This window comes from Eubalaena glacialis, chromosome 3, assembly GCF_028564815.1.
Source record: "Eubalaena glacialis isolate mEubGla1 chromosome 3, mEubGla1.1.hap2.+ XY, whole genome shotgun sequence".
Classification (NCBI taxonomy): domain Eukaryota; kingdom Metazoa; phylum Chordata; class Mammalia; order Artiodactyla; family Balaenidae; genus Eubalaena; species Eubalaena glacialis.
The window spans coordinates 178,464,526-178,477,165 of NC_083718.1; the positions used below are offsets into that span (position 1 = coordinate 178,464,526).

General features: G+C 57.1%; 1 protein-coding gene across 7 annotated transcripts in view; it reads left to right on the forward strand.

Moving 5' to 3' along the window:
• Positions 1–10,602: 10,602 nt before the first annotated feature.
• The window catches only part of RAP1GAP (RAP1 GTPase activating protein), a 51,481-nt gene continuing 49,443 nt past the window's right edge, over positions 10,603–12,640 (forward strand). For 5 of the 7 annotated variants that reach the window (XR_009700406.1, XR_009700408.1, XM_061184785.1 and 2 more), the window contains exon 1: positions 10,605–10,650. Coding sequence is in view for 5 of the 7 variants with exons in the window: in XM_061184785.1 (XP_061040768.1) it covers positions 10,607–10,650 (44 nt within the window). In the remaining 2 variants the exon portion in view is untranslated. Of the gene's footprint in view, positions 10,651–12,640 lie in introns of all 7 variants that reach the window. The other 2 variants (XM_061184788.1, XM_061184784.1) reach the window with 2 other exon arrangements.

Genomic DNA, 12,640 nt, shown 5'->3' on the forward strand with positions numbered 1-12,640 from the left:
ACCCAGGGCAGTTTCCAGCTCATTGTGGCCATTTGTTGGGGACTCAGAGGAGATGGGGTGGGAGTTGTCAGGAATCCAAGTCCAGTTTCTGCTGTGTGACTTTGGATAAGTCACTCACTCTCTCTGTGCCTCATTTCCTTCTCCATAGAACAGGGATGATAAGCCCTTGTTTGCCTGCCTACCTGGGAGTGTTTTTTGTGCAGATCAGACATGATGGCTGGGAGCTGCTTGGAAAAACATAGAGCTGTACTCAGAGATATGAATGCACAGAAGAAAAAACAAACACCAGAAAAATATGAAGAAAAATCTTAAAAAAGAAACTTCAGATATTTTATTACAGCAAGAAAAAATAAGCCTTTTATTCAATGTTTTAGGGGCAGTGGGAATTGTTTCCATAACCTCACATTTCCAAGGCAGTTGGCGTTACTCTTGTCACATGAGATGGGTAGTTTTCCCCCTTGGGGAGTCAGTGCCTGGCACATAGTAGGTGGTCGATAAATGGTCATGGTGGCTATGAGTGGAGTCACTACGAGTGGAAGGAGGAGTGAAGATATTTCTGGTGGCGTGACCACTACAGCATGAAAGGTGGCAATCAGGACACTGGTTTGGCTTCACTGGAAGGTGTGAGTAGGGGTGAGTTGGAGCCAGTTTATTAAGGACCTTGAATGCCAGGCTGAGGAATTTTCCCTGCAAGCCAATGGGAAAACCACTGGAGAGAGTGGCTGAGTCTTCTGTGGGCAGGCCTTGGGTAGGAATTAGCCTGGCCCAGTTCTCTGCCCTGCTCCTGCTGTGTAAGTGTGGCTCCATTGCCCGTTTCCCTGGGTCTCATTTTCCCCCTGTATGCAAAGGAGAGAGCTCCAGCATCTTCCATCCCAGGGACAGGAAAGAGGACCAAGGCACCAACCAGTCAGGAAAGAAGGGGGCTATCATCTGTGCCGGAAATCAGGAGACACATGTCCCCCTCTGACCTCATCCCGCTAGCTGTGTGATCTTGGGCAAGTCGCCAGCCCCTTTGAGCCTCTCTTTCCATCTGTGCAATGGGTGGGTGCAGTTTCTGCCTTTGCAATGTGGCTCCAGTGAGGTGGAGCTGGTGACCGTGCTGTATGAGCCTCAGGTGTGTCGTATCTCTGGGGGAATCGTGCTGTTTCTTGCAACTACATGTTCCCCAGCCTCCCTTGAGAATCTGGGGCTGCTGCAATTTATAGGGGACAGTGGGTGAAAACAGACTCCTGAGCGGCCAGAGAGGCCGTGACCTTCTCAAGGCCACAGGAGCCACATGCCTGCCACAGCCAGGCTGTTGGGGGAGTGGACAGGTGAGGCATGTGGGTCCAGCCCTCTGCTCTGCTCCTGAGTTCTCCACCCCAAGTCTGCAAGAGAAAGACACCCCCATCCCAGCTCAGAGGATAGCCCTTTCCAAGACCCCACTCCTCTGAGTTGGGACTTTTGGGGGTGGGTGGAGGGTGACCTTGGGAATTTCTCTCTGCTTGCAAGCTCAGGGCCAGAACTGTTGGGGCAGCCCTAATTCCTCCGTTTCAAAAGTGGGACCCCTCATTGACCTGTGAGGGATTGCCAGGACGAGGCCCAGGCTGATGGCAGGCACGCCTCCCACCCTGGTGCCGCATCCCGACCTTGAGGGTCCAGAGAGAGGCCATGGGGCTGAAGCTCTGGGTAGGTGGGCTCCAGCCTGGCTCCATTTACCACCTGCCTCCACCTGAGATGTGGGAGCTTTTCCAGGTGCATAGGCGTGCCCTTAGGGTCCCTCTCCCAGGGCTTCAATCCTCTGGAAACAGGACTGCACAGAGCCCCTGGGACAAAGCCCTCACCTGTCCCAGTCACCGGGCAGGGCCCCAGACCGCCCTAGCTGGAGAGGTGTGGCCCTCCGTGGTCCTCTGAGGGGCAGAGAAACCTGGACCTGTCCCCTGCCCTTGCTCCCAGCTGCACCATTGGGGTCTGCCCTGTGTTAGCCAGGGTGGGAGCCGGCTGGCTGGCTTAGCAATGCAGGAGCGTTCCTGGCAGGGGAGAAGCAGAATGGAGGCTGAGTGATGGGGTGCAGGTGGGGGTCATTAATTGAGTACTTACAGTATGCTGGGCCCTGTGCTAAGCACTTTTCATGGATCTGTCTTATTTGATCCTCAGAACAGCTGTCATTAGGCCCACTGAGGCTCAGAGAGGGTAAGCAGTCCGCCCAAGGTCACCCAGCTGGTGTGTGGCTGGAGCTGAGATTTGAATTAAGGGCTGTCTGACTCCATTTTTAACCACTTTGGTGTACTGCATGCAGAATGAGATGGGGAGGGGGAGGGGGAGGGGAGGGGCCTAGTTCTGGGCAGGGGTGGGGCTGGGGCTCAAACCCTGGGGCTGCCGCACACCTGCAGGACCTGGCCCTGAACCTCCCAGCTCCCCCTCCCTCCCTTTTCCCTTCCCCATGGCCCGTCCGTGGGGCTCAGCACCCCGGGCTGAGTTGGGGGAAGAGGAGAGAATGGGGAGATTTGTTTGCAGAGGTTCCCAGGGACGTGAAATCCCACAGACCCTGGATTCTCCTGGCCCCCTCTGGCTGCATGAACTCCCAGCTCATGAAATCCTCAGCATCAGAGCTGGAGAGGAGCCCATGGAGATCAGCTGGTCCAACCCCCTCATTTTATAGATAATAATTATGATGATTACACCCGAGGGCAGCAATTCACAAAGGGCTTTCACATCTGGGTTGCCTCCGACGTGCGCCAGAACCCTCAGGGCTGGCAGGACTCATTTTGCCGTTGTTATTCTCCTCACTTTGTGGCCGAGGAAACTGAGGTTCAGAGAGGTGAAGGGATGGGCCTCGGGGCACAAGCTGGACTCCAAACCCAGATCTTGCTTCGCCTGAGCCCACTGCACCATCCCGTGTCCCCTGAGACTTAGAGCCCACGTGGTGTGGCTCCAGGACTGCATCCTGCCTTAGGGACAGTGTGGGGGGTGTCTCTAGGTGGGGGGCTGCTTCTTAGAGGTCTGTGTGGGCACGAGGCAGGTGTCAGGTGAAGCTCCGGGTCTCCCAGTGATGCCTGCCTTCCTCCCCTGTCATGGGAATACACCACCCGCTCCCTGCCGAGAGTGTAGACTGAGGGGCAGAGCTGTTTCCTAGGGGCCTCTCCACCTGCCATGCCCATGGGGCCCAGGCTGCCCCCCAAATCAGACTGAGAAGGCACCTTGGAGAGCCTTCATTTTACAGAGAAGGAAACTGGGTGCCAGAGGGGTAGGGACCTGCCCACAGTCACACTGAGCCAGTGGCAGAGCTGGGCCTAGGACCTGGGTCTCCTGACTCAGTGTATGGCTGTGCTGGCACAAGTCCAGTAACAGTACTAAGGACAGCCCCCACTTATTGGGCCCCTCTCGTGTGCCAGGGCTGAGCACTTTACACTGAATCCTAAGAACAACCCTATAAGGTAAGTACTGTTATTCTCATTACCATCCCCTTTTACAGATGAAGAAACTGAGGCTTTGAGAGGTTATGAAAATGGCCCAAAGTCATAAACCAGGAAGTGACAGACAGAGGCGAGAATTCAAACACAGGTCCACCTGACTCCGAACCCATGCTGATGTCAACCCCTGTATGTATTATGATAGGAATAAAATTTCTTTTGTCCTTCTTTTTGCTCATAGCCAACCTAGGACATCATACATTCATTCACTGACATTTATGGAGCGCCTTCTGTGCTGAGGAGACCAGGGAGCTGATCTGGAGTCAGAGGCCAGGGGTTGAGGGTCAGAGATTAGACAGTGAGGTAGGGCGTCTCCAAACACTCCTAGACTCTCTGGCCCCGCCAAGGATGGCTGTCCTCCCCCCTTCCATCCCCAGCCTGGCCACAGACTGTGTGTTTGCAACCTCTCTCTCTGCCCTTCCTCTTGCCCACGGTGTCTGTTGTAGCCTGATTTACCCTTGTGAGAAACGTGGGCATGACTCAGCAGGGGCTTCTGGATTTTGTACACCACAAGGAAGACTGTACGGACAATAGCAGTAGCAGCCGCCACCATGCAAGCTGTTCGTGGGCACAAGGCACCGTGCTAAGTCCTCTCTCTGTGTGCATCACCTTGTTCAATGCTCACCATCACCTTGTGAGCCAAGAGCTGGTATACCTCCATTTTCCAGACGTGGGAACTGAGGCTTAGAGCCCCACAGCTCAGGACTGGGCTGGAACCCAGCTCTGTCCAGCTCTGAGGCCTGTGCCCTTACCCCTGACTCACACTGCCCTGCTCTGTGTCCAGGCTCTGTGCCCAGGCTGCGTGTTTGTGCATTTAGAAGCCTGGTTCCTGGAAGGCAGGCTTCAGCCAAGCAGCAAATATTTGTTGAGCACCTACTGTGTGCTTTGGGGAAGTGCTTTGCGAGACTAAAGCTTGTGAGGATGGGGAGATAGGGGTGTTTCTGTGAGGGATGTGGGTCCCCATGCAACCACCCCACCCAAGTCTTGAGGCAGAGGAGGCTCTCAGGCTTCCAGGGGTGTCAGGGCAGGGCAGCGTGTGCTGTTTGAAGGGCTTTCTTCTTGCAGGAGTGTCCCTGAGAGTGACTCAGAGCTGAGTTACCTTAGGGGGTCTTCCCTGGCCCTTGGGCAAGCCATGTAGTCTCTCAAAAGGCCTCTGTTTCCTGGTCTGTGAACGGGGATGATAATAGCATGTAGTTTACAGGGTGGTCATGAGGACTAAACCAACGAGAGTGCTTGGTACAGGGCCTCGGGGACTCGTAGCTGCTCTTACTGAGCTGGGGTGCGTGTATGATGGAGGATGAGGTCTTGAGGGGGCGGCAGGAGAGCTGGCCTCAGTTTCTCCATCCATCACGGCTGACACACAACTCTTGTGTAATCTGCCTCAGGGGGCTGTTGTGGAGATCAGAGAGGTCCCAGGGCACGTAGGTGCGCCTCCATGATCTGCACACCGAGGGATCGGTTCCCGGGGGAGAGGGGACGGCGGGAACACGGTGGGCGGCGGCACAGGTGCCACCATTGTGGCGCGCAGGTGTGTCATTGTGGGCCGGAGAGGCGCGGCAGTTCGCTCCGGGGATTAGGGAAAAGGCACGTTCGGGAGGCCGCCTTCGCTCAAGTGGGGGAGTGAGGAGTGCGGGGGTCGGGGGTAACCAGAGCGCGGCCGGGAATGCAGGGCGCTTCCTCGGGGCGCCCTCGGGTCCCAGCCCTCCCCAGAAGAGACGCCCGGGACGCTGTCCCTGGTCCTGGAGCCCGCCCGGCCCTAGCCCTGCAGTTCCCGTGGTGACCAGTTGAGGGCGCCCGGGACCGCGGCGGACTCCTCAGGCCCATTTCAGAACACATTTTTAAAGAGCGTTTTTTATTCTCATGTAATGGTATTCCCGGATAATAAGCCTACCCACACACACAATTTAAAAAACCAAACGACACACTGCCCTAAGAGAAGTAAAAGCCCTCACTTCCACAGATAAATAGTCTGGCATGATCACACCACAGGACCTAATGAAGTAACCAAATGCTTGCCCCTGTTTGTATATTAAAAAAATTTAGATTTAAGGGTAGAAAAATCTTATCGTGGTACATGACTTCTAGTTCAGAATGGCTCCAGTAGTTACATCTTTTGAAGACTCAGTTTGTATAAAGCCACACTAAAAAATACTCATATGTAAACCAGAGTTAAGTTGTAGGATGGGATAAACGCGCCTTTCCCCCACGTGAATATCTGGGGGGATATTTGATGCACAGCAGGTCTCCTTGGTGGGATTCTCCCTGGCATAGCTTTCCTGGCCTCCACCCACTGAGAGACAGCGGTGACCCCCAGTAACTGCGGAGGACCAAAACCACCCTCGCGTATTTCCCTAATGCCCTTCAGGGGGCAGAGCCATCCCCGTTGAGAACCATTGCCAAGGTGGGGGCCTTGGCTGGGTGAAGAGGGGTTCACAGCATCCCTGACTGGCTGAGTGGGAGCATGGCACCTTAAGGAACTGTCGGGGCATCCCATCCCCCATCTTACAGATGGACCAGTAGAGGCCCAAAGCAGGAAGAGATTGTGCTAGGAAACACAATGAGTGACCAGCTGAGCCGGGAGCCGCAACCCAGATCTCCTGCCCCCGGTACAGGGCTCAGTCCACCCAGCTGCCCTGGGTGGAGCTCTGGGTGTAACTAGTCTCCCTTCCAGTTCAACTTACCTGCTTCTGAAAATGGGCAGGGAGTGCCATGCCCTTAGCAGGGGGGCTGGCTGGATTCCAGCCTATAATGTGTTAGAGGGTCTTGGCTTCCCCTCTCCTTGGGGATGTAGCAGTTGCACACCACTGGACCCCTACCTTTATTTCTTCCCAATAGTTGGCTGAGCGCTGTGTGTGTGTGTGATGTGTGTGCGCACGTGTGTCTATGTGTATATTTTGTGTGAACATAATGTGATCTGTGTGGGCCTGTGATTTCTGTGTATGAATCTGTTGTCATTGGTGTGTATTCACGTGTGTGTACAAACCCAGCCACAGTCAGTAGGTGAGCACTCACAGATTTGGGACCTGTGGGTGTGAGTTTGATTTGACCTTTGCATGCGTGTGTGCATGTGGATTTGTAAGTGTGGGGCTGGTGTTCATGTGAGCACGTCTGCATGCATTTGACCTTGATATGATCGCTGTAGGCATTAGATGTCTCTGTGCACAGTACAAGGACAAGTGCACATGTGACCTGGTGAAGTTTCTGCGCAGGTGCGCACACAGGTCCACTACAGACGGTCTTGTTCATCCTCTACCCCTAGTTCCTGAAGAGTGTCAGACACACAGTAGGTTTCTGATTAGGCAGAGGTCTCAGGAACTCGTTGGATGGGATGGCAGTCTCAGAGTCAGGATGGCTGGTTCATTAACTTCACTGGGCAGCCACTTGGGGAGAGGGTGTGAGCCAAGCCACACCCACTCCTCCCTCCTTTCCCAGGGCCTAGGGACCCTCCAGGAGACTCCTTTTCCAGGAGCTCAGGGTTTGCAGCATCTTGGCATTGGGTGGGTGTGGCTTGGCTAGAAAGGCCATGAGCTAAGGACAACGATGCTTCGAACCTATGAAATTCTCATTTTTCCATGATTCAGTCTCTAACCCAGCAAAGTAAAAGTGGGTGTTTTAACAGATGAGCAAGCTGAGGCCCAGAGAGGAAAACTGATTAACACAGGAGGCTGCCTGGCCAGGCAGGAAGCCCGGGATTGCCCTGCCTCCTGCCCAGGATGCCCCCAGCAGATATCATGGTTGGGAATGACAGGGGGGAGGGAGAACAGGGGAGGTTGCTGGGGACCCTAGCAAGAATTGACCCCACCAGCCCCATCTGGAGCCCAGGCCTGAGATCTTCCCAGGAGCCTGCCCCTCCCTGTGCCCTTACATTTCCGTGCTGAGGGTTGGGAAGTGGGAGCTGGAGGCAGCTGGGTGGAACTCCCAGAGTTCAACCCAGGGTGAATTTGGAAAGGGAGCTCTGCAACCCTCCACCCCTGCACCCTTCCCTCCTCCTTCACACAGTCTGGCACCTGTTTGAACAACTCAGGTGCAAATCTAGGAGGCCCAGAAGGGAGGCTTCCTCCTAGAGGGAGGGCCTGGACCCTGGAGGATAGCCTGGCTCTGGTTTCTAGGGGAGAGGCTGCAGGGAAAGGAAGAAGGGAGCTCTGTCCCACCCCAAAGACGGCAGTGGCTTCCCAGTGCCAGTCGGCAAGCACCGGTTCTGTGCTGCCTGGAGAGTATTGAGCTCCCTGTCACAGTGGCCAGTGGAGGCTGAACGTCTGGGGACTGTTAAACACGGTACAGCGAGGAAATGTCAGAGCCTGGCCTGGCACCTCCGCCCTTGCTGCCCCACCTCCGTGTGTGTCTGTGTGTCTGTCTTGGAGGTTGTTTCATGTGCCCACGCATAGAGCTGCCCCCTTCTTTCCAACAGCTGCATATACTGCATGGTGCACATGGACTTTGATCTATTTATCTGGATGGCTGTTAGTTTGTTTTGGAACTCTTACTAATAAATCTTTGCTAACTCAAAAAAAAAAAAATGGTGATTTCATGTAGTTCGGCCTAATACAAATGATGCTGCAGCAAGTGTTTTATTTAACAAACTCATGCGATTCAAATACTATTCTCAATGCTTTGTAAGTATTAAATTAGTTAATCCTTGGCAAAACCCTTTGAAGTAGGTACTTTTATATTCATCATCAACCCTATTTTGCAGATGAAGAAACTGAGGCACAGAAAGATTAAGTGACTTGCCTAAGGTCACACAGCCAACAAGTGGGAGAGCTGGGATTTGAACCCTGAGAGGGTTCACAAGAATGAGCATATAAGCACTTGCCTTCCTGTCTCTTGTCCTTGGCCATTCATCTTGAGACTCACCTGTGGTGACGTAGAGGGTAAATTCTCAGAAGTGGTTTTGCGGGTTCAGAAGGTGCGTTTAAATTCTGCTATTGCTGGCGGGACCGGGAGCTGGCCTGGGAGTGTCCTGTGCGTCGCCGGCTGAGGGACTGTGACACCCACCCCCACCCCACCCCCAGCTCTTGCCAATGAGGCAGCTGCAGCTGGTCAGAGCCCAAGAGTCCGGAGCCCACACTGGGCTCTTTGTCTTCGGTGGGAACCCTGCAGCCCCCATGGCCCCTCTCAAGGGCCCACTGTCCCAGCACCAGCAGGGCCTCCCGGGGGCCAGGCCCGGCTGGGAAACTTGGCACATCAGAGGCCTCTTGGCCACCCTGCCAAGTGGATATGCAGAGCCCACTCAGGAATCATTCCCACTGAAAAGAGAGTGGCGAGGCCGAGGGAAACGTCCAGGTGGGTGCATCACCCTGGATGGGGCTGGAGTCCTGGGCCCCAGCCCTGACACTGTGCACACCCCTTATGACCCAGGCCCAGCTCCTGGTCCTTCCCTCCACCCCAGCTCTCTGGGCGCCCCTGCTGCTGCTGCCACTTAGGAAGGAAAGACTTCCTCCCTCTTTGGGCCAATCTCAGTGCTCCTAGGGTTTGCCCCTCGGGAGCCCTACCAGACTGCCCTGTGAGGAGTGGGCTTCCCACACTGCCCCGGAATCTGCCGCCCTGCCCGGAGCAGAAGGGGCCCAGCCCTGGCTCCAGAGCACCCTGCCAAGAGAAAGCCAGACCCTCCTCTGAGAACCAAACCAAGGGAGTGGTTCTAGGGCCGAGAAAATCATGCTGGCCCTGCCCAGGCTCTGAACTCCGCAAGGGGCTCTTGAAGGCTCCTCCACCCACCAGAATGTGTGGAGAGGAGAAGGGGTCCAGGGTGGGGCAGAGAGAGGGGCTGGCGGGGGATGGAAATCCACCAAGACACGAATATTTGCTGTGAGCCAAGGTCTCAGTTTCTTCACGTCTGAAATTAGGAGACTGCTGTGCCCCCCATCCCCCACCTGGGTGAGGCAAACTGTGGAGCCCGGTACCCAGACCAGCCATTTCCCAGGGGAAGATGGAGCTCACTGAGCCCTGGCTCAGGGCCCAGGCGGAACAGCTCCTGAGAGGCCTCTGAAGAATCCCTGCCACCCTATCGTTGTGCCCTTGGGTGTCCCTTCTCCCTCGTCCCCCCACTGCATCTGTCCCCTGCAGTCCCTTTAAACAGAAAACCCCATAGAAAACCTCAGGTGTCTAAGAGGGCCTCCCAGGGTGCAGGGCATAGGGGCAGAGTGGGTGTTCTGGGAGGGGTGGGTGAGTCCTGGGGGCAGGGGCAGGGTCCCGTCTCCTGACACACCTTTACTTGGGGCAGGAGAGACAGCTTCCTGTGGGGTGGAGCACTGGACTGTGAGCTCTGGGTGAGTTGGGTGCAGAGGAGGGGCTCAGAGTGTTTGTTGAGTGAATGTGTGAACGGCTCTAGAACTTCGAGCCCCGTTTCCCTCGGAAGGGAAGGTTGCTGAGGAACCCAGGATGGATGATTTTCAAGAAGAGGGTGGGGCATCTCCATTCCCGCCCTCTTCCTCCTCACCTGGGCAAAGAAGGGCTCCTGGGAGTGGGGGTGAGAGTGGGCAATTCCTTCCCTCACTCTTTCAAGAGCAGAGCTTCTGACCCACAGTGCGGGACTCTCCTAGGTGGCACTTATTTAGCATTTACTGTGTCAGGCCTGGGCAGAGTGCTCCACACACATTAACTCACCACAAGGGCCCTGCGGGATTCGTCCTATTTTACAGATGAGAAATTCGAGGTACAGTGCAGACCATTTTGACCCTGGATTCCAAATTCTGGACCCGGCTCGCTATGAGCTTCCCCTTCGTGATGACAGGGGGACAAATCCGCCGACAGAACCGGAAAGCTCTAGGGGGGGATGGAAGAGGGTGTCGCCTCCAGAAGAGGGTCTGCAGCTCGGTACGCCCTGGTCTGGGGGTGGAGGGTTGGCCTCGTCCTAACCTCTCCCCGCACCTCCCCCCCCCCCGCACCCCCCGCTACCGCCGAAGTCCCGCCCGGCCCTCCCGCCTCCCCGCCCCGAGTTCCCAGCTCGGAAAGTCCAGCGAATCCCCTGCTCCCGGCCCGAGGGCGGCGCGAACAAGCGGCCCTTTCTGCGCGCGGCTGCCCCCGACAGCTGGACCGCAGCCCGCGGGGGCGCGGACAATCCCGGGGCTTGTGGCCGGGGGCGGGGCGGCCCGGGTTGCCAAGGTGACCCGGGCGCGGGGAGGCGGCTCCGGCTCGGCGCGGGCTGCGGCGGCACCATGAGCGGCCGGAAGCGCAGCTTCACCTTCGGGGCCTACGGAGGGTAGGTGTGCCGGGCGGGGGCGCTCGTGCGCGCGCGGGGGTGCGCGGGGAAGGGCGGGGGGGGGGGGACGCGCGCGCCCGCGGGTGTCTGCCTTGGTTTCTGTAGTTGTGAATTTGTGCTTAGGTGTGAGGTGAGCGTTTTATGTCAGTACGTAACTCGTAGGGTTGGGAAGTCTGCGTGCGTGCGTGTGTGTGTGTTCCGATTGGGTGCCCATGTGCACGCGTGGGGACGCGAGTGGCCGCCCATGTGCACGCGTGGGGACGCGAGTGGCCGCGGGCATTTCTGTGTTTGTGTCTAAGTGTGTGACAGTGTTTATGTGTATGACTGTGTGTGGACCGGCAGGTGGGCCTGTGTGTGTGCACTCCTGGGTGCACGTATAGGTCGTGGGGGTGGGAAAAGGCAGGTCAAGGGGAGGCCCTGCAGGGGCCCTGACTTGGTCCCTGAAGCTGCTGGGCCCCAGCAGTGAGGCTTTGGAGGAAGGGAACCTAGAAGCCATTAGCAGGCCCCTGCCCACCTCCACCCCTGGGCACCTCGCTACCTGGCTCTCAGGACGCCCCTCCTCCCAGGGCTGCTGGCTGCCTGGACCTGGAGACCTGTGGAGGCGGGGGGAGTCAGAGTGGTGTCTGGTCCATCTTGGGGTCACTGTTCCTCCTGACCCCAAGTGCCCACCCCAGAGGAGTGCAGAGGTGGGCTGGGAGGATCCTTGCCTTAGGCAGAGGTTTGGTAAATTGGAAGGAAGACTGGGTAGACAGACTGGCCAGAACCCCTTCCCTGGCTGGCCAAGTAGTTGCATAACCTTCACCAGGCCCTGCCTCTCTGTGGTCAGAGGGACACACAGGGCGCACCTTTTGGGTGCAGAGCACTTGGGGCTCACACATGTAACGCTGCAGAATATGTGCTCTTTGAGCTGAGGGGATTGTGTCCAAGGTACGTCCCCTCTCTGGACACCCAACCTCCAAGGGGATCCCGCAGAGGGGCTGGGTGGGGTGGGAGACAAGAGGGCTGCCCTCCCTGCCTGGGGCCGTGCTAGCCATCAGGTGATGGGCCTGGGTTGAGCCCTGAGCCTCCCGGTCAGCTGACACTGAGAGGCAGCCAGGCAGTGGGGCTGCATTCTGTTGTGTGACCTTGGGCGAGTCCTGGCCTCTCTGGCCTCACTTTCCCCATCTGCAGAGTCCGCATTAGCTGATCCCTGGGAGACCCCAGCCCTGCCTCCCCAGAAGATGTCTCCTTAGCTGGCGGAGTCTGGTTTGGGGCCCCTTTCCCATTCTCCTCTGGCCTCTGACCAGGAGGCAGGAGTTGTTTGTTGTCCCAACAGCTGCTGAGCCCCTCAGCCCCCAGCTGGGCGGGAGGGTGGAGCCCTCCCCTATCCCAAGGTGCCCTCAGAGGGCAATGGGGGGAGCCTCTGGGAGGGGGCACTGCCTATACACTCTCTCTAATGCCGGACCTGGAGGGAGTGGGGGAGATGAGGCCAGGGGGTGGCCCCTGAGCTCCGGGGGCTTGAGGTCTTCCTCTGGCTCTGCTCTGGGTTGGGGGTGGGTTAGGAGAGAAAGCCCCTCATGGGTCTCCTGCTCCCAGATTCCCAGGCGTTTGTCCCCTGGGTGGATGTGAGTGAGCTCCAGCTCCGGGATCGAGGCAGGCCACTGGGGAAGTAGAGGGGGGTGTTCTTCCTGCCCACCTTTACGAACACCCACACCCTTCAGTGCCGTCTGGAAACACTCTAAGTTGGCTCCAGCTGTGCCCCTGCATCCTTGCTCTGATCCCAAACTGCCGTGGCCACTGTCCCACTCCGCCCGTTCTAGGACGTCCCATGCGGAACCCCACCCCTGCTGCCACCCCAGAGCCTGGTCCTGGGCCCCTGCTCCCCTGTCCCCAATCCTGTCTCTCTTCCTTTCTTCTTCACCCCACAACTTCACATGTCCCTAAACTGACATTAGGGCCCCTGCAGCCTATGGGGGATGGTGACAGTGCATCAGGCACCTTAGAAGCAATA